This window comes from Salmo salar, chromosome 09 (genome assembly GCF_965601325.2).
Source record: "Salmo salar chromosome 09, fSalSal1, whole genome shotgun sequence".
Taxonomy (NCBI): Eukaryota; Metazoa; Chordata; class Actinopteri; order Salmoniformes; family Salmonidae; genus Salmo; species Salmo salar.
In genome coordinates, this window is record NC_138299.1 from 123,435,626 (window position 1) to 123,455,184 (window position 19,559).

General features: G+C 43.0%; 1 protein-coding gene across 2 annotated transcripts in view; it reads left to right on the forward strand.

Annotated features, from left to right (window-relative positions):
- The window catches only part of LOC106612691 (glucagon receptor), a 37,012-nt gene that overhangs the window by 13,969 nt on the left and 3,484 nt on the right, over positions 1-19,559 (forward strand). For both annotated transcript variants that reach the window (XM_014214104.3, XM_082956177.1), the window contains exons 2-13: positions 7,790-7,954; positions 8,438-8,534; positions 8,950-9,057; positions 13,777-13,898; positions 15,472-15,578; positions 16,039-16,192; positions 16,340-16,499; positions 16,601-16,661; positions 16,753-16,822; positions 17,772-17,860; positions 18,745-18,883; positions 19,066-19,107. In XM_014214104.3, coding sequence (XP_014069579.2) covers positions 7,907-7,954; positions 8,438-8,534; positions 8,950-9,057; positions 13,777-13,898; positions 15,472-15,578; positions 16,039-16,192; positions 16,340-16,499; positions 16,601-16,661; positions 16,753-16,822; positions 17,772-17,860; positions 18,745-18,883; positions 19,066-19,107 — 1,197 coding nt within the window. In that variant the 5' untranslated portion in view covers positions 7,790-7,906. The remainder of the gene's footprint in view (positions 1-7,789; positions 7,955-8,437; positions 8,535-8,949; positions 9,058-13,776; positions 13,899-15,471; positions 15,579-16,038; positions 16,193-16,339; positions 16,500-16,600; positions 16,662-16,752; positions 16,823-17,771; positions 17,861-18,744; positions 18,884-19,065; positions 19,108-19,559) is intronic.

The following is a 19,559-nucleotide window of genomic DNA, read 5'->3' on the forward strand; positions in this document are numbered from 1 at the left end:
TCCTTTCCTGTGTCGGTCCTCATAAGAGCCAGTTTCATCATAACGTTGGATGATTTTTGCGACTGCACTTGAAGAAAGTTATTGAAATTTTCCGCATTGACTGACCTAGGGGCTATCTTCTATATACCACCTCTACCTTGTCACAACACAACTGATCGGCTCAAACACATTAAGAAGGAAAGAAATTCCACCAATTAACGTTTTTAACAAGGCACACATGTTAATTAAAATGCATTCCAGGTGACCACCTCACGAAGCTGTATGAGAGAATGCCAAGAGTGTTCAAAACTGTCATCAAGGCAAAGGGTTGCTACTTTTAAGAATCTAAAATATATTTTGATTTCTTTAACACTTTTTTGGTTACTATATGATTCCATATGTGTTATTTCAAAGTTGTGACATCTTCACTATTATTCTACAATGTAGAAAATAGTAAAAATAAAGAAAAACCCTTGAATGAGTAGGTGTGTCCAAACTTTTGACTGGTACTTGTATATGTCACGCCTGCTCCCGCTCCCCCTCCCTGGCGCTCATTACGCACACCTGTCACCATCGTTTCGCACATCAACGCTTCATTGGACTCACCCGGACTCCGTCACGTTTTTGATTGCCTCCCCTATATCTGTCTATTCCTCAGTTTCATCCCTGTGTCAGCATTAATGTCGTTTTGTTTCCCCTGTCCAGACGGTGTCCATGTTCTGTTTCATGTCCGTTGTTTATTAAATGTTCACTCCCTGTACATGCTTCTCGTCTCCCAGTGTCTGTCCTCACAGTATATATATATATATATATATATATATTATTTTATTTTTTTGTGTGGCTGTTTTGCATGTTATTTTGTTATTAATATATGTCACATATCAGTTTGCAAACAATGTAAAAGAAAAAAATCATAGAGTTAATAAAGCCGCATACAAACATGGTCTCTTTTTTGCTTTATTGAGTAAGGCAGCTCCATAATGCAGGTGTTTCAGCCTAGCTCAGTGCTTTCTGTGGTGGAGGGGCAGCCAGCGGAAAATACAGTGCGTAGGGGTTGGTAATGTTTTCTAGTTGCTCAGGGTTCTGTCACTCATGGGGACACTACGTCGCCGCAAAATCTACAGGGAGAGCTAAAAGGTTCACCCCCTTGGTGCTGCCATAGATTTACATTAGAAGTGCCCATCCAAGAAGGCTCAAGGTCATTGGCCACAGAAAAAACTATGTCAAATCATGTTATATCTACCGTAGCTTTGATTGGACTGATCATGTCAACATCGTACTTTCAAAATCTTAACTTGCAAGATAGAAAATAAGTCATGATCATGAATCAAGTCGACAATCTACTGGCAAATACTTTTCAACCCTTGTCATATGAAGAGAAATTATAGGTAAAACGTATCGGTGCTCATCGGCCATTGGACATAAACATTACACAACAAGTTGGAAATCGTGAATTCAACAATGAGTGGTTTGGATGGAATCAGTGGCTAACTGCAAATGTTGTAAAGCAATCACTAGCCTGCTATTCGGTGGACAGGGTGTGTTCCAAGTCTGGGTTTAAGGGTCTCTTTTCCAAGCATAAAAGGATAAACATTCACATGCAACACCATTTGCCAAAAAAGGTTGAATACATTGGCCATGCTGTCAATCCAGCATGACTTCTGCCGCGTTCAAAGCAACTGGATACTCGTAACTGGGAAATCACAGACTTCAGTGAGTTAAAGACAACTGGGAACTCTGAAAAAAACGAGCTCCGACTGGGAACATATGTTTTGAACGGTCATCCAACTCGGAATTCCAAGTCGGGAACTCTGGCCTCTTTCTAGCGCTCCGACCTGAAGATCACTGACGTCATAATTCGACCTTGTTTTTTTACAAGTTCCCAGTTGTCTTGAAAGCACCATAAATCCAGTGAATGCCAGACTTTGATGACAAATTTTGATGACAATTTGCCCCCTAAAATAATGCCGCGCCACCTTCCTATTCAAGTGAGCACAGCAGAACAAGGTGAGTCCAAAAATGTACTGGATGCTGCTGCATACATTATGTAATATGCCAGGGAGATATGTATACTGTAGCTGAGAAAGTAATACTAAGTGTATGTTGTGTAGTAAGGGGTTAGTAGCCCATGTGCCTCACCCTAATAATTTGGTCCTTTTCCCCCTCATAACTTAGCCTACTGTTCTGACTTGGTGGTGCACATGTAGCCTATAGCCTGTTTTAGAGAAATGTCATCACTGATTATTGTCAGAGCTTTCATTGTCTGCTTATATGCCCTCTTTATTTATCCTATGGTTCTGACTTGGTGTACAGGGAGAATATTGTAAGAATGGCCCATGTTCTGAATTCTGTCGCTGTACATTTCAAAAGTACTGAACAAATAGTTTGACTACATCCGTCTTAGCTCGCTCATTAATGTCTTAATCGCAATTACGGATTGCCTCGTATCCACTCATTGTTCCCTTATGCCATAGCTTGAACAGCTCAACAGTCAGTAGAAACCACATTTGTTAAGCAAGTCAGCCATGTTTTTTTTTAAAGGCAGTAAATGAGGCTGAATGAACTGTTTTGTTGCCAGACAAGGCTCTGCTCATCGCCAGGTGGAGCAGTGGTAAGGATTCACTCCATGGTGCTGAAAAGAAAGGTCTGCTGTTAGGACAGCATTATGTAGGCCCTAACAGTTTGTTGGCACCATTTGTCACAGTTATAGTCTAAACAATAATGTATTGTTTAGTGTTGTGTTGTGTAGTGGCTTTGATGGCATGCATCTAAAAAAAAATGAGTTTGCCCCGCCAAGATTTACATGCTAAAATTGCCACTGGTCTACAGCACTATAAAGTGAGCAGTGGGTTATGCTGGCTTGCCCCAGCTTGCCGTAGATAGACGGCCTCTGTCTGTCGAAAACTGGTCGGGTCAGGTCGCACCCGTCCATTGCCCTAATTATGCACACAAACTCAAATCCCCAGGTCTAATCTTTCCCCTGTTTGAAGCTGCCGCACTTCCAGGCCTTAGTGTTATTACCTTAGTCACAGATGATGAGTTGGAGGGGTCACCGAGGGCCACTGGACTGACCTGAAATAGCCCTGGTGTTAAGGAGATCCAGTAGCCTAGCTCTGATCCTTTTACACCCTCTGCCGAAACAGTTTCCCGTTTGACCAGGGTGGAGAGGGTCACACATCATCCACCCTGTTTTAAAAGCATGTCTGCACTTGATGACAGAAAACCTGTGACAGCACTGGTCAGAGACAGTCCCTCTACTGCAAGTTACACACAACCAGAACCCCTGGCTCATGTGCTTCCTATTACTGTTTGTGATTGGTGAGAGATGCCAGCTTCCATGGACACAAGATTAACTGTATTGTAGAAGCTTGGGAAATAGGAAAAACACAACCTGAAAAACGGTGGCGCAGTTTAGATAACACAACTGTCTAGATATCCTTAAACCTTGTGTTTGGTTGGTGAACTACTTGCAGTTCTCTCTTGTTTTCATTCTCAAAAGACTGTGACTCTACCATATATCACCAGGTTGGCATTGATACATGAAGTCATTGACATGGTAAGTAGACCTGAAATACAATAACTAAATAACCGTCTAGATCTGTGCACTATAGACACTATATCAGCCAACTCTCCAGGCTGTCATTGGTGAATATTACACCACTTCTTGACAGTCCCATTTTATGTCTTTCTTCAACATCTTCATCTGCTTATATTTTTGTCTATTTGACTCCAGACGAAGTGCCGAAGCGATATTCTGTTTTTCATAGTCATAGTCATTTGGGCTTAAAATGCGGTGTAGTCGAAGCCTTTTATCATTACAGGGTGACGGAGGTTTGCCAAAGACACATGAATAGAATCTGTTATCTCCTTCAAAGCGTATCGTCAGTTAAAACCTGGGCCAATGTTTTGAAGGAAGCATAGACGGAGGACATTTCTCACATCATTTCATCTGGTGGATTGAAGTGTGTATGTGTTCCTTCACTGGGCCAAGCATATCACTGCCGACACAGTGCAGGGATGGATTAAACCTACTTAACCTACACACATGTCAAAACATTGCTACCTTATCACCCCTCATGAAAGGAGGCATGATTAACATGCCATTAATTATATAAAATACTGTAGATTCTATCACTTTTTGAAAATCACATGTGGTACCTTGATGAAGAGTGTCTGTACTGTAGCTTGGTTTTGAAAAGTAATTTCTTCCTTGACATAAGTCATCCGTGATATGTTGCCTTTCTCCCTATTCCTCACGTCTCACAAACGTTGTCCAAACCTGTTATGGCAGCCCAGGTTGTCTCATGATGCTGCCTCTTACCCGTCTACATTCTGGCGTCAGATAGGTTCGAGTTTGAGTGGTTTCCTGCCAGGTATGACTGGCATTGAGGCAGGTTATCATCATCATCACTCCCATCTCATGCCAAGAGAGCTCTTTGTATAGATACAGTCTATGTGCATACTGTAGCTGTACATTCCACTGAGACCCTACAGAAAATACCTCTTTTTCAGATAAGTCTGTAATTGTTTACCTAAAACCCCAGCAGCTTTAACAGTAAGATCCCCTGGATGTTTTGTGAGACGAATTCCAATAATGAGAATTCAATCCTTAATATTCTGGCAGAACGTAAACTCTCGTAAAAAGTAATGTTTTATTCACCGTGGTGCACTGGAATTGCCCGAGGCCTCACTAACGAGTTGGGTTTTCATTAGGATTCATTACTGTGCAAATATGACCCACCACATAATGAGCAGGCTCTCACCCATCAGATGTGCAATCATTTCCTCATATGTTATAATGTAACATATTGTCTGTTGGATAATATGGAACTTCCTTTTCTGTTTTGCACGGCCATAGTACGTGTAAGGGGTGGATTAGGGTTCAGTAGCTTGACTGACATGTTGACTTAAACGAAGATGTGTTTATCATGATGAGATGACATGGTAATAATGACCTGTCAGGCTGTTATATGTCGGTTCTTGGTTTTAGTCCAACACCTTCACGGGTCAAGAAAACCCTCACAGTTCGTGTGCTTGTTCAAGAGTTACTGAATAAGTCAATCCAGTGGCATCTCCAGCTTTGAACCTTAATAGTTTTTGTCAGAGCGTTATTCTGAAGTGAAGTCGAGGCTTTTCCTGGTGTTTTGAAATGGCTGCGCATAGTTTGTGCAGTACCGACGGTGTACTTTGGATCACAATCTGTGTTTTGAGTAGCTACTCTTGATCTTGTGTGTGTGCTACAGTGTTTGACTGTAGACTTACTGGATTTTCTTTTGTACAGAGGGAAAAAATAGAGACACCTGCTGGGAATTGGCCCCTGAAAAGAAAAACAAGCTAGATGAAGGCAGGATACTGTGCAACTCCCCCTCAACTCTTTTATGCCCTAAAACTCAAACATGTCATGTTCGATAAATGTACACAGTTGGGGTTATTTTTGTAGATGTAGAACGTTTTTCAAATCATGAGAGATGTAATACATCACAAGAAAAATAGAATTCAGAAACAAATATGTCTTGCCAATGTGTGTAACGCTCATCATTAGAAGGAGAAGTGGACCAAGGCGCAGCGTGGTAAGTGTTCATGATACTTTATTTCAAGAAACACTCAAACAAGAATAACCAAAAGCAACAAAATGAAAGCGAACAGTTCCGTCAGGCACAGACACTAAACAGAAAATAACCTCCCACAAACACAGGTGGGAAAACAGGCTGCCTAAGTATGATTCCCAATCAGAGACAACGATAGACAGCTGCCTCTGATTGGGAACCACACTGGCCCAAAAACAAAGAAACAGAAAACATAGACTTCCCCACCCGAGTCACACCCTGACCTAACCAAACATAGAGAATAATAAGGATCTCTACGGTCAGGGCGTGACAATGTGACTGATGTTATGCATACAATTTCCAAAATCCTTGTGCAGGAAAAATTCTCCATCTTAAAAGGATCCTCTGTGTGCATGAAGCATGGCCCCAAAAGGAATAACTCTTTGTAAAAAAAATGTGATCCCCAACAATGAGGTTAGTACAGTACAGTATGTACATTGAGGGAGTTGCTGTGTAGACCAATGTGTTCCAACTCTTTAAGTAACATAGCAGGCACAATGGGGAACAATATTTTATGTTCAGTGTTTGTATTCTTTTATTCAAATTGTTTTTTTCTCCACAATTTTGTGGTATCCAATTGGTAGTTACAGTCTTGTCTCATCGTTGCAACTCCTGTACGTACTCGGGAGAGGCGAAGGTCGAGAGCCGTGCGTCCTCCGAAACACAACCCAGCCAAGCCGCACTGCTTCTTGACACAATGACCGCTTAACCCGGAAGCCAGCCGCAGGAAGGAAACACAGTGTCGGAGGAAACACATGGCGACCGTGTCAGCGTGCATTACTCCCGGCCCGCCACAGGAGTCGCTAGTGCGCGATGGGACAAGTACATCCCTGCAGGCTAAACCCTCCCCTAACCCGGACAACGCTGGGCCAATTGTCCACCGCCTCATGGGTCTCCCGTGGGTCTCCAGGCCGGCTGCAACAGAGCCTGGACTCGAACCAGGAACTCTAGTTGCACAGCTAGTGCTGTGATGCAGTGCCTTAGACCTCAGCACCACTCGGGAGGCCGTGTTTGTATTTTTTAAGATAATTCACACAGTTTTTCACACTGTTTAGCACAACACCCCCCACAAAAAAAAACATTTAATAATTGACCATAACCCGGTCATACATGATTGAACAGAACACTTTGTCTCTAGATACAGGCATGCAGCTTCTTCAGAGCTATATTTAGAGTTAGGCCAACTTTTAGAATTTTTAATATTGTTCTAATTCTAGACATTCAGTTACATAGCATTATACCATGACATTGTTGGATACTCGTTTATGATTGGCTTGAAGGGCATTCTAGATTGTGCATTATTTCCCCATAACAGTGTATTTGCACGGTAGAATTCAACGGCTATAGTTCATTCTTACTAGGAAGTCGAATTGAAAACATTATTGGCATGGTTGAATTCAATTTTCTTAATAGAATGCTAGGACTGATGGTTTGGTTAGTTAAACTAGCTAGTGGGTTTGTTTGGTTACCAAGGCAACTACTGTGGCTATCTAGTAAACTTGCTAGTTACTACAGTAGCCCCTCATTGACTATCTGTTACTTGTTTAAATATTCCCCATGTAATATTCATGGCTGCCATAATTATGTTGTAGTGACATGTAAATGGATCATAATGCAGAAACCTCAATGTCCTAACTCTCTAAATACAGTATATGGCTCTGGGCTTCTTTATGTAGATGTTTCCAAGATTACAACGATTGGCCCTCCCATCAGATTGTTAGATAGCACTCTGGTTAGATTTCATTGAGATGTCTTTGGGAGACTTGGGTGTGGACATGATTTCAATGCTCAAATTAGCCTACACTACAGTAGCAACAAAATGGGTGTCTTGTTGTCACAGTGTCGTTGGGAAATAGTGGGCCGAAACCTCACATGCTCTAGTCAGCTACATGGCTTCATTGGCCTTCATGGATTCATTAATGATTACATGTTGATTGGGCTCATTAACATTTGAACTAAGTGGCTACATCACTTGACGAAAATATAAATTCTCATCTGCCACAATTATTGGGCCGGCATCATTGATCCCGTGCCATTACGTTTTTACTTCCTTTCCACAAATCAAATGCCAAATCCTATTCCCATTGTGGACCACAAGCTTGTTTTAGCCTAATATGTGATAAGAATTGTAACCCAAACCATATTGTGTGATTGCTCTGTTCTGTACACAGTAGGTCTAACTGGTTGTGTGTGTTGTTTTGCAGGGTGTGGGCTATGGGGTGGAGGTCTGAGGCAATGCCTGGTTCTGGCCCCCCTGGGTCAAAAACACCCAGCAGCCCTGAGATGATGAGTGGCCCTCTACCCTGGCACTCCTCTAAGTGATGAAGACCCCTGCCATCCTCATCCTGTCTGTCCTGTGCAGAACTGTGGTAGGCACATTTAACTTTGTTTCTGCTCATTACGGCAGTAGTGATTGTACTTAACATTACTTTCCACCTTCAATCCATCCATAGAAGTGTGTCATGTCATTAGACGCTTCCGTCGTTAGTTTGTTTGATTGTCCTCAGGAGCTGTTATGAAATGTAAGTCATGTGAAGATGATTCACCGTTCTGAATCACTGCAGGTAATAATGGTCTGTGTGCTTTATAGAACATAATCAGAGTGCTGGGAAGCTGATCTTAACACCAGTGTCAGTTTAATGTGCTTTTGCATCCTCAATCAATGCAGCTGGTTTAGTGAATGTATGTGACAGCTTTTATGGAGAACTTAAGTTACAACACTACACTAAGCCAAGGCATTAGTGCTTTATATCCAGTCAGGTTTTAAACCCAGTTAGGTTTTGTAGGGCTTACCCAGAAGAACCCACTGGGGTTGACCCCTGACCCTCAATCTTGTGATTTATGACCAGCAGCTTGTGTCAACGAAGACGGTGAAGCACACGGTGGAGGAATGGAACAGATACAGGAACGAGTGCCTGCTGAGAATGAGCACGGACCTGACACCCCCAGGTAAGACTCAAAAACAGACGCCTGACCTAATCAGACACACCCCATTATGGGTTTTTAAATCGAATAACATCTAAAACGTTATCGTCTAGAGTAGACAGTAGAATTATGCAGTTGGCTTCACAATTATAATGGCATCATCACCCCTCTCCCTCAAGCAAATATATATTTCAGAGTCCACAGAATCTACCCAATTATTAGAATAAGTACCATGAGTCAGGCTTCGACTTAACATCTGACCCAAAGGACTGCATCCATTGCAGGGCAGTATCCTCATCATTACTACTGTTTTCCCAGGTGTTCTTCATCCAAAAACTAAAACGTCTCTATCCTGTTTAGATTCAGACAACAAATTAAGGATTCAGGGTCTGCTGTCTGCTTACTTATGGCTTACTTATATCTTCTCTTCTCCCCCCAGGCTTGTTCTGCGGCCGTATGTTTGACATGTACGCCTGCTGGCCGGAGGGTGTCCCCAACACCACGGTGAAAGTACCCTGCCCGTGGTACCTCCCCTGGTACAACCAAGGTACTGGTGTGGCATTGGTTAGTGCTTTATGGTTCAGTAGGATCATTGAGATTTTTGTTTCATCCGACTTCCAGCTAAGAGGTTAATGCTAACACTGTTTCTGTCTAAAGCCGTACAGAATCAGGCCCCCAGTGTCTGGTCTGGAGCGTGAAATCACAAGCTCTGCTGGTCGGCTGCTACGTAGCAACCTAGCGGCGCCAAAAGCCCTGGGGCCGTATTTATAACAGTGCCCATTTCTGATATAATATTGATATTTATTAACTTCGCACATGACATACATACATACGCATGTTTCCCATTATAAATCACCCTTGTCTTAAAACTGTGGATGCTTGAATGAGCATTAAAACTTTGCCTGGAAAACGCTTCATTCCCCTTTTATGATGAAAATAATGCCCTTTATTTGCTGTATAATTTGGAACTATTGTCATTAGACCACAGAATGCAAAAGACTAATTGTTGTTCATCAGTTCATCAATAGATTATTGGGTTTTTGGATTTCCTGCCTTGGTATAGACTCTGAGATGAAATAGACAATGATGTCGCACTCCTATCGACACAGCAATACTGTAACCTACTCATACTGTCAAATAAGCTACCGGTCTATTTACTGTGTTGGCAGAATGTTTTCATCTTTAGCAGTCATTTATGCTGTATCTGGAACAGGACTGTGTCCGTTTCTGAACGAGAGAACAATCGCAAATTGTCGGGGACCCGTCAGCAGAACATTTGAATTCAACAATGTTTTATGATGGACTGCCCACGCATTCTGAAACATTGTAGGGTTACAAAGAAAAATGACAGTGCTTACAGTTCTATTTCTTGTGTGTTTTTGTTCTATTTGGCTTTTTATTTATTTATTTATTATAGTTCTACTGATTTTCATTACTGAATTGTTTTGAAAGAGCAAGCAAGAAAGGCATTTAGCTGAACGAGTCGTGGCCAAAGGTTTTGAGAATGACACAAATATTAATTTCCACAAAGTTTGCTGCTTCAGTGTCTAGATATTTTTGTCAGATGTTACTATGGAATACTGAAGTATAATTACAAGCATTTCATAAGTGTCAAAGGCTTTTATTGACAATTACATGAAGTTGATGCAAAGAGTCAATATTTGCAGTGTTGACCCCTCTTTTTCAAGACCTCTGCAATCCGCCCTGGCATGCTGTCAATTAACTTCTGGGCCACATCCTGACTGATGGCAGCCCATTCTTGCATAATCAAAGCTTGGAGTTTGTCAGAATTTGTGGGTTTTTGTTTGTCCACCCGCCTCTTGAGGATTGACCACAAGTTCTCAATGGTATTAAGGTCTGGGGAGTTTCCTGGCCATGGACCCAAAATATCGATGTTTTGTTTCCCGAGCCACTTAGTTATCACTTTTGCCTCATGGCAAGGTGCTCCATCATGCTGGAAAAGGCATTGTTTGTCACCAAACTGTTCCTGGATGGTTGGGAGAAGTTGCTCTCGGAGGATGTGTTAGTACCATTCTTTATTCATTGCTGTGTTCTTAGGCAAAATTGTGAGTGAGCCCACTCCCTTGGCTGAGAAGCAACCCCACACATGAATGGTCTCAGGATGCTTTACTGTTGGCATGACACAGGACTGATGGTAGCGCTCACGTTGTCTTCTCCGGACAAGCTTTTTTCCGGATGCCCCCAACAATCGGAAAGGGGATTCGTCAGAGAAAATTACTTTACCCCAGTCCTCAGCAGTCCAATCCCTGTACCTTTTGCAAAATATCAGTCTGTCCCTGATGTTTTTCCTGGAGAGAAGAGGCTTCTTTGCTGCCCTTCTTGACACCAGGCCATCCTCCAAAAGTCTTCGCCTCACTGTGCGTGCAGATGCACTCACACCTGCCTGCTGCCATTCCTGAGCAAGCTCTGTACTGGTGGTGCCCCGATCCCGCAGCTGAATCAACTTTAGGCGACTATCCTGGCGCTTGCTGGACTTTCTTGGGCACCCTGAAGCCTTCTTCACAACAATTGAACCGCTCTCCTTGAAGTTCTTGATGATCTGATAAATTGTTGATTTAGGTGCAATCTTACTGGCAGCAATATCCTTGCCTGTGAAGCCCTTTTTGTGCAAAGCAAAGATGATGGCACGTGTTTCCTTGCAGGTAACCATGGTTGACAGAGGAAGAACAATGATTCCAAGCACCACCCTCCTTTTGAAGCTTCCAGTATGTTATTCGAACTCAATCAGCATGACAGAGTGATCTCCAGCCTTGTCCTCGTCAACACTCACACCTGTGTTAACGAGAGAATCACTGACATGATGTCAGCTGGTCCTTTTGTGGCAGGGCTGAAATGCAGTGTACATGTTTTTGGGGGGTTAAGTTAATTTGCATGGAAAAGAGGGACTTTGCAAATAATTGCAATTCATCTGATCACTCTTCATAACATTCTGGAGCATATGAAAATTGCCATCATACAAACTGAGGCAGCAGACTTTGTGAAAATGTATATTTGTGTCATTCTCAAAACTTTTGGCCACATCTGTACTTGTGCAAGTGACAATTAAAATGTGAAACTTGATTCATAGGCCTACTTCAATGTAACCTACAGTGGGGAGAACAAGTATTTGATACACTGACGATTTTGCAGGTTTTCCTACTTACAAAGCATGTAGAGGTCATAGGTACACTTCAACTGTGAGAGATGGAAAATCACATTGTATGATTTTTTAAGTAATTAATTTGCATTTTATTGCATGACATGCTGGCGGCGTCCAGAGCATGGAGGCGCTACCAGGAGTCAGGCCAGTACATCAGGAGACGTGGAGGAGGCCGTAGGAGGGCAACAACCCAGCAGCAGGACCGCTACCTCCGCCTTTGTGCAAGGAGGAGCAGGAGGAGCACTGCCAGAGCCCTGCAAAATGACCTCCAGCAGGCCACAAATGTGCATGTGTCTGCTCAAACGGTCAGAAACAGACTCCATGAGGGTGGTATGAGGGCCCAACGTCCACAGGTGGGGGTTGTGCTTACAGCCCAACTCCGTGCAGGACGTTTGGCATTTGCCAGAGAACACCAAGATTGGCAAATTCGCCACTGGCGCCCTGTGCTCTTCACAGATGAAAGCAGGTTCACACTGAGCACATGTGACAGACGTGACAGAGTCTGGAGGCCGTGGAGAACGTTCTGCTGCCTGCAACATCCTCCAGCATGACCGGTTTGGCGGTGGGTCAGTCATGGTGTGGGGTGGCATTTCTTTGGGGGGCCGCACAGCCCTCCATGTGCTCGCCAGAGGTAGCCTGACTGCCATTAGGTACCGAGATGAGATCCTCAGACCCCTTGTGAGACCATATGCTGGTGCGTTTGGCCCTGGGTTCCTCCTAATGCAAGACAATGCTAGACCTCATGTGGCTGGAGTGTGTCAGCAGTTCCTGCAAGAGGAAGGCATTGATGCTATGGACTGGCCCGCCCGTTCCCCAGACTTGAATCCAATTGAGCACATCTGGGACATCATGTCTCGCTCCATCCACCAACGCCACGTTGCACCACAGACTGTCCAGGAGTTGGCGGATGCTTTAGTCCAGGTCTGGGAGGAGATCCCTCAGGAGACCATCAGCCACCTCATCAGGAGCATGCCCAGGCGTTGTAGGGAGGTCATACAGGCATGCCACACACACTATTGAGCCTCATTTTGACTTGTTTTAAGGACATTACATCAAAGTTGGATCAGCCTGTAGTGTGGTATTCCACTTTAATTTTGAGTGTGACTCCAAATCCAGACCTACATGGGTTGATAAATTGGATTTCCATTGATTATTTTTGTGTGATTTTGTTGTCAGCACATTCAACTATGTAGAGAAAAAAGTATTTAATAAGATTATTTCATTCATTCAGATCTAGGATGTGTTATTTTAGTTTTCCCTTTATTTTTTTGAGCAGTGTAGATAGTTTTGTACCCGTTTCCTCCAGCATCTTCACAAGATCCTTTGCTGTTGTTCTGGGATTGATTTGCACCAAAGTACATTCTCCTCTAGGAGACAGAACGCGTCTCCTTCCTGAGTGGTATGATGTCAGCGTGGTCCCAAACACATTCTCATGTCAAGTAAAATTTGAATAAATGCCCACTTTTGTGTGAAAACTGGCGCACACTCATTTTGGGCTATATTTTGTACATATGCACAGTTTATAAATGAGGCCCCTGATCTGCCATAGAAAGCCTATATAAATCGATCGGCCACCCCCCCAAAACAACTGATGGACATTTTGGGCTCTTAGATGTGTTTATTATGATCAAGTTCGATCCCCACTGTCAATTATTTTAAAGTCAGCTACAAATCGCGATATTTAATTAAATCGTGATCCATTCTGACTGCTACATACATTTTGTCGTCACACAGGACCACGTGCGGACACAGACCAATCATGGGCGGGCAGGCTACGAGACGGCGCCCGGTGACTCTCATGCAGGATGAAAACCACTACATCGACCATGATCCTTTGCTTGTTATGCTAGTTACAGACACTTACAGACTTACAGACACACCATGATGGTTAGCAATTTTGGGGTGCCATTCAGTCCCATTCAGCAATATGGCGCGCTTCAAATTCAAATAGTTCCGGCTTCATGCGCCACCGGGAGTTTTCCATAGGAATACGTGGATGACTTCAGCGCTATCACCATCTACTGGTTTTAATGTCTATGTACAGAATTTAATTTGTCTCATCTGTTTGATTTCTTCCTTCATCTCTACCTCCCCATGTCTGTGCAGTTCGTAATGGGCATGTGTTGCGGGAGTGTGGACCTGATGGCCAGTGGGCCGTTAACAACACCAGTAGCACATGGAGGGACCACTCCCAGTGCAACGCAGACAACAACCAGCAGGTGGCACAGGTAATACCCATCATGCACCATTCCTGAAATAGACCCTCTTCTCAGAGCACATAATAACACACATGGCTAAGAGGAGAACAAGATACTTTCAAAGGGTTAATGCTTTTAATTACTGTATGTGATTTTTATAAAACGTCACCAGTAGTCTTAGGAGACCCTCCAAGTACTGACAGATGCTTTGAGAGGTGAATTAATTCATAGCCAAATAGCCATTCAAAAAGCAATGAGTAATAGAGTAGGTATTCCAATGGCATACCACCTGTAGGGGACATAGAAATGCAATTACCAGAATGGCCATTCTTGTACGATAATGCCCGAATGCTCTGATTGCTTATGGATGTTGAGGTGGGCTAGCAGCAGTAGTTGCTGTCCCCTCATGTTGACTTCCAATCATCCCTATCAGCATGTTCAACTCAATTCCTCCTTACCCTCTCTTAATTTCACATCTAGTGCTGCACTCCAATTCGAGCTCAGTAATGAATGGTCCACTCACTACATCAATATAAAAGATGTCATTACTTAGTCAGTGAAATGAATACTCAGGAAGAAAAAGGTGTAGATTCACACACAGAGCGCGGCAGGTGTTTAATTCACCAGAAGGCAGGAATCGTGGTCATAGGCAGGCAATGGTCATACACAGGTAGGCAAACAGGCAGGTGAATCAAAACTTGGACTGAAGGCTATAACTGGTTCTCACAAACGAGCTAGGAAAAGGCTTAGTAGAGTCAAAACGAACAATACCTCACAAAGGCACAAACAGAATGAACTGAACTAAATAAGGAGCTGATGAGACCAGGTGAGTAACTAACACAGGTGAAAACAATGAACAGTAATGAAAGACGGGGCTACGTTCAAGAACACAAAGAAACAGAACACAAGGTTGACTAAGAAAATAAATACAGAACCTTACAGTCAGTACTACATACTGGATTATAGATCTGCCAGGGCTTCAGAGTGTGAGGGGTGAGCTCTGAGAGACACACAGTCCTCTTTATGAAGAGGGAGACAGCCTTCACCTAGGGGTTATGTTTTTGCTGACAACCAATGATGCAATGATGATTTGCCTCATTGGCCCCACAGCTGAAATGTACTCCAGTCTGCAGCCAGACTCCCTGATGATAAGAAAAATAGGTTGGTAAACGCTGATCGCCGTTCGCAGTGAATAAAATAACGCTCCCTATATTTCCAATGCATTTTTCCACGATAGGTGAGTAAATGTGCAATTACGCGCCACTTCATCACTGTTTGACACGTGTTACTCTCACGTGTTCCAATCTGTGAGATTCATAAGCCTAGAGTGTACATTAATGCATTTTTAATAGGAGTTTATTTAGTGTACTGAGCATCATTAAAGTGTTTATGAACATTTTCCAAGGCATAATAGGCAACAAGACAAGAGGACTTTTTGCGGTCAGTGCATCTGCTTTGTCTGTATTTGTCTGTTTCCACTCTACCAAAAGGACAGGACATTAGTACAGCACAGCACACCAACAAGAGAGTTATAGGTGAAAACAGGGTCATGTCGTTCCCTCGTCTACTTGGGATTTGAGTGCAGGTCTATGTTTGTCCACAGGAGAACCAGATGGTGATCTTGGCCTACTTCCGGGTGATGTACACTGTGGGCTACTCTCTGTCCCTGGCCAGCCTTTCCCTGGCCCTCATCATACTGCTCATCTTCAGGTAAATACTGGCTCTGACCACAGTCATAAACAGTATACAGTCCATATTTATATGTCAAGATTTGACTCTGACTATGGGACTGTTTGTTTGGACTAAGGCAATGGATTCACTTCTAGTCATCTGATGTGAATTAGGTAAATGTAAATCATACAGATGTAGGATCTTAATTTGAGCCAGTTTGCTACAGCATGTAAATAATCCAGCAGCAACAGGAAATGTGAATTGTGGATTATAATTAATGGATATTTCTTGTTATGGCAAGTTCTGAAATTTTAAAGTGGAAATTACAAACTTTAGAAGCCTTTTTAAACTTTGAATACACTCCTGCTGTGCATGAAAATTCTCATCAACAAAAGAGTGATCAAATTACAATCCTACACTTGTACATGACATATACTGTACATGATGCTGGAAAGAATTTTGTGATACAGTAATCTCATTGTCAAGTGTTGTACCCTAGGAAACTAAGGTGCACCAGGAACTATATCCACACCAATCTGTTTGCGTCCTTCATCCTGCGAGCCATATCCATCCTCACCAGAGATGCTGTTCTCACCAGGGACACCCCAGAGTTCAGAGACAACAGAGACGTGTCCAACGTCCTCAGTGATAAGGTCAGAACCAAAGGCTGTACACACTAATGCACGTTACAGAAACACACACTCAAGCGTACCGTTTAAAGACACAATTCGTCTCTCATACATTAGACAGCCATCCTTGACCTCCACCCTTGACATTTGACCCCTGACCTTTGCCCCCAGGCCCTGTCTGGCTGCCGTGTGGCCCAGGTGCTGATGCAGTACTGTGTGGGGGCTAACTACTACTGGCTGCTGGTGGAGGGCCTGTACCTTCACAACCTGCTGGTGCTCATGGTCTTCTCAGAGAACAGCTACTTCTGTGGATACCTCTTCATCGGCTGGGGTAGATACACACACTCACACATGAACACACACACACGCATGATAAATAATGTAAATGCTGTTTCCTGACAGTAATGTATGGGTTTATGGCACTGTGTGTAGGATCCCCAGTGTTATTTGTGGTCCCCTGGATTATAGTGCGTTACCTGTATGAAAATACACGGTGAGTCACTCTCATGTCCATTCAATCTTATTTCCTCATCTGTTACTGAAAACGAATTCCGACTGAGAGATTGTGACATATCTCCTCCCAGGTGCTGGGAAATCAACGAGAACATGTCGTACTGGTGGATTATCCGCACACCCATCCTCCTGGCCATTCTGGTGAGTGTGTGTGTGTGTGTGTGGCGTGTGTCGACTGTGGTGTGAGCCCTAAAGCAATGGGGGTCCAGGGGTTAGTCATTCGTCAACCCACCGCTCCTTTCCTCTTCCCCCTGCAGTCTTGTCTCTTTGAAGTTAGCAGACCGTGACAAGCCTGGGGAAATTGTGCAAATGTGAAAGCTGAGTGGGCATGTTTTGGTTCCGGAATGCACTGTACATTAAAATGAATGGATGACTCATCAACCCAGAAGACAAAATGAATGTCACTTGGTTTCTTTTCTTTTCTTAGTAACACTTAACATGTTCCTTGAAGCTTGATCTAAAGAGTGTTTAATTAGCGTCTTTCAGTGATACTCTGAGAGGAAGAAAATATCATTTTTTTCCTACGGTATTTTGCATCAGAAGCAACATTCCAGAAGAGATGAGGATTCTCCTGTCACAGATAATTTGTAATTTGTCCCACAACTCTCACATTTCCCCTAAGGACTAAATGCCTAACATGTTTTGACATAGATAGTAATGTTAGACAGACTGTGTTTTCTATCTCTGTTTTACTTTTCATATTGTATTGATGTGTATATTTTTATAATTACAAGGCTCATCTGTACAATAGCATGACAGCCTGTCATAATAAAGGTTAAGTAAATAGGAGTAATTCACACGTAATATGACGTGCAGTTGCACTCTGTCACCTGAACTTTGCAGTTAATACCCCTAACATGTTGCAGTCTGACTTTGGAACTCAAACTTATTGTGGAATTCTCACATATTCACCCTGCTTCAACAGTAGCACTTATCCTTGTTTCCTGTTCTTATATGATACTGAAATGCCAGAGAACAGAACAGACCTATTTGGATACACATCCTTTTTTTCTCTCTGACATTAATAAAGCTAATATTGGGTGGTTTAATGTTGATTGTGTTTTATTGATGATTTCTTTTGTTATTCCAGGTCAACTTTTTCATATTTATTCGGATCATACAGATCCTTGTCTCCAAATTAAAGGCAAACCAAATGAGGTACACCGATTATAAATTCAGGTAAGAAAGATACAGCACCTTCTAATCCATGAATTACATAAAAGCAGATCAAAATAAAAACACAAAACACACACTGTATTGTATCTTATAAAAACTGATTTAGTCAACTCATTGCTTACACATGTTTGTGTTTCTTGTCATGTAACTTTGTCTATGTCATACCTTGTTAAACCCTGTCCCATTCACGGAACATTACCGTACCTTTGGCAGCGTTGTTGTCACCTATCCTCCAGCCTAAACACACAAGGACTCTACTCTTGTGCGAGTCAGCAGACATTATGATGACATGACATACTATCCACACAATTTGTTTTTGCTTCGAACTCCGTTGACATCCATTACCTCAATAATCCATCACTAAGTTAACTTTCACTTCTACTAGCCCTTTATGGTATACAGAGTAGAGGGAGCTGTGGAATCATTTGATGTTTCTGTGGTATTCAAGGGGGCTTCCCATCCTTTGATTGTGAGCCGTGGTCCTTGGAGACGGTATAGACTTTTTAGGAAACCAGCCACATCCAAGAGACCAGTTGCATGCATAATCCTCTGGCCTAAGCCTGGCCTCGAGGCACGCTGGATAAGATGAGTCTAATTGGAATCTAAGCACAAGTGCAGCTGATGCACTGATTCTGAGCCATCAAAGAGTCATGGGAAGAGAATGCCTTTTTGATTTCCCAAGATGCTTCGAAGCCATTACTTAACATTCCTGCTCTGAGTCCAGGTGTGGAAGTTGTGGCTTTCTTTGTTTGCCGTTTTATGTGCTTGTGTGAAAAGTGAGCCATCCATTGATGTCATTGATGAAAGAGATTCACCATATAGGACCAAACAGACCTCTCTAATAGTTGCCCTTGCTTGGCTCTGTAAAGGATGCTCTGTGTGTGCAGGTTGGCTAAGTCCACTCTGACCCTCATCCCTCTCCTCGGAATCCATGAGGTTGTCTTTGCCGTGATGTCAGAGGAACAGACCGAGGGCGTCCTCCGAAATATCAACCTCTTCTTTGAACTTTTCTTCAACTCTTTCCAGGTAATATGATGAGATTCAAAAGTTATTCGTCTATATGGGGGTGTGTTTGGGTATGCATGCGGTGTGAGTGAGTGTGCATGTTCTTTCTCTCTGTGGTGCTTCTTAGGTATTGTATGTGTTAGATGGGGGAAGATGGAGGTAATCACTCTTCTTCTGATACCTCTCACTCTCTCGTCCCACAGGGTCTACTGGTTGCCATCCTGTACTGCTTCGTCAATAAGGAGGTGAGTAAGGAAGTGAAGTGTGCTCTCAACAAAGCCCAGGGCAAAATGAGTCCACTTGAACATCCGTAGCAAACACCTGACTTTACGACACGTTCGTCTCTGTTTGTTCCTATGAGAAGCCAGCGCTTTCTGTGACCTGCTGGGTATGTCACCCTGTCACTGTGGGTTAGCTGTCACACAGAGAAGCTCACTACCTAAGTCCACAGGGCAACGGGGATGTCACTGAGGGGTCCAGCCATGTCTTGAGTCAAGAAGTGGTTAGGCCACTGTGTGACATGGAAGGTCTGATGTATTTCCTGTTAAGATATGGCCTAGTTTGGTTGAGGAAGCCTACATACTGTAGTGCTTAAAGAGAATAAAAATCAAATTTAGATACAATTTGTCTTGTGAAACGTTTTTCCTGGTCAGATCATAAGGTCAGGAAAAACTCATTACCTTCCCTCGTTCATTTC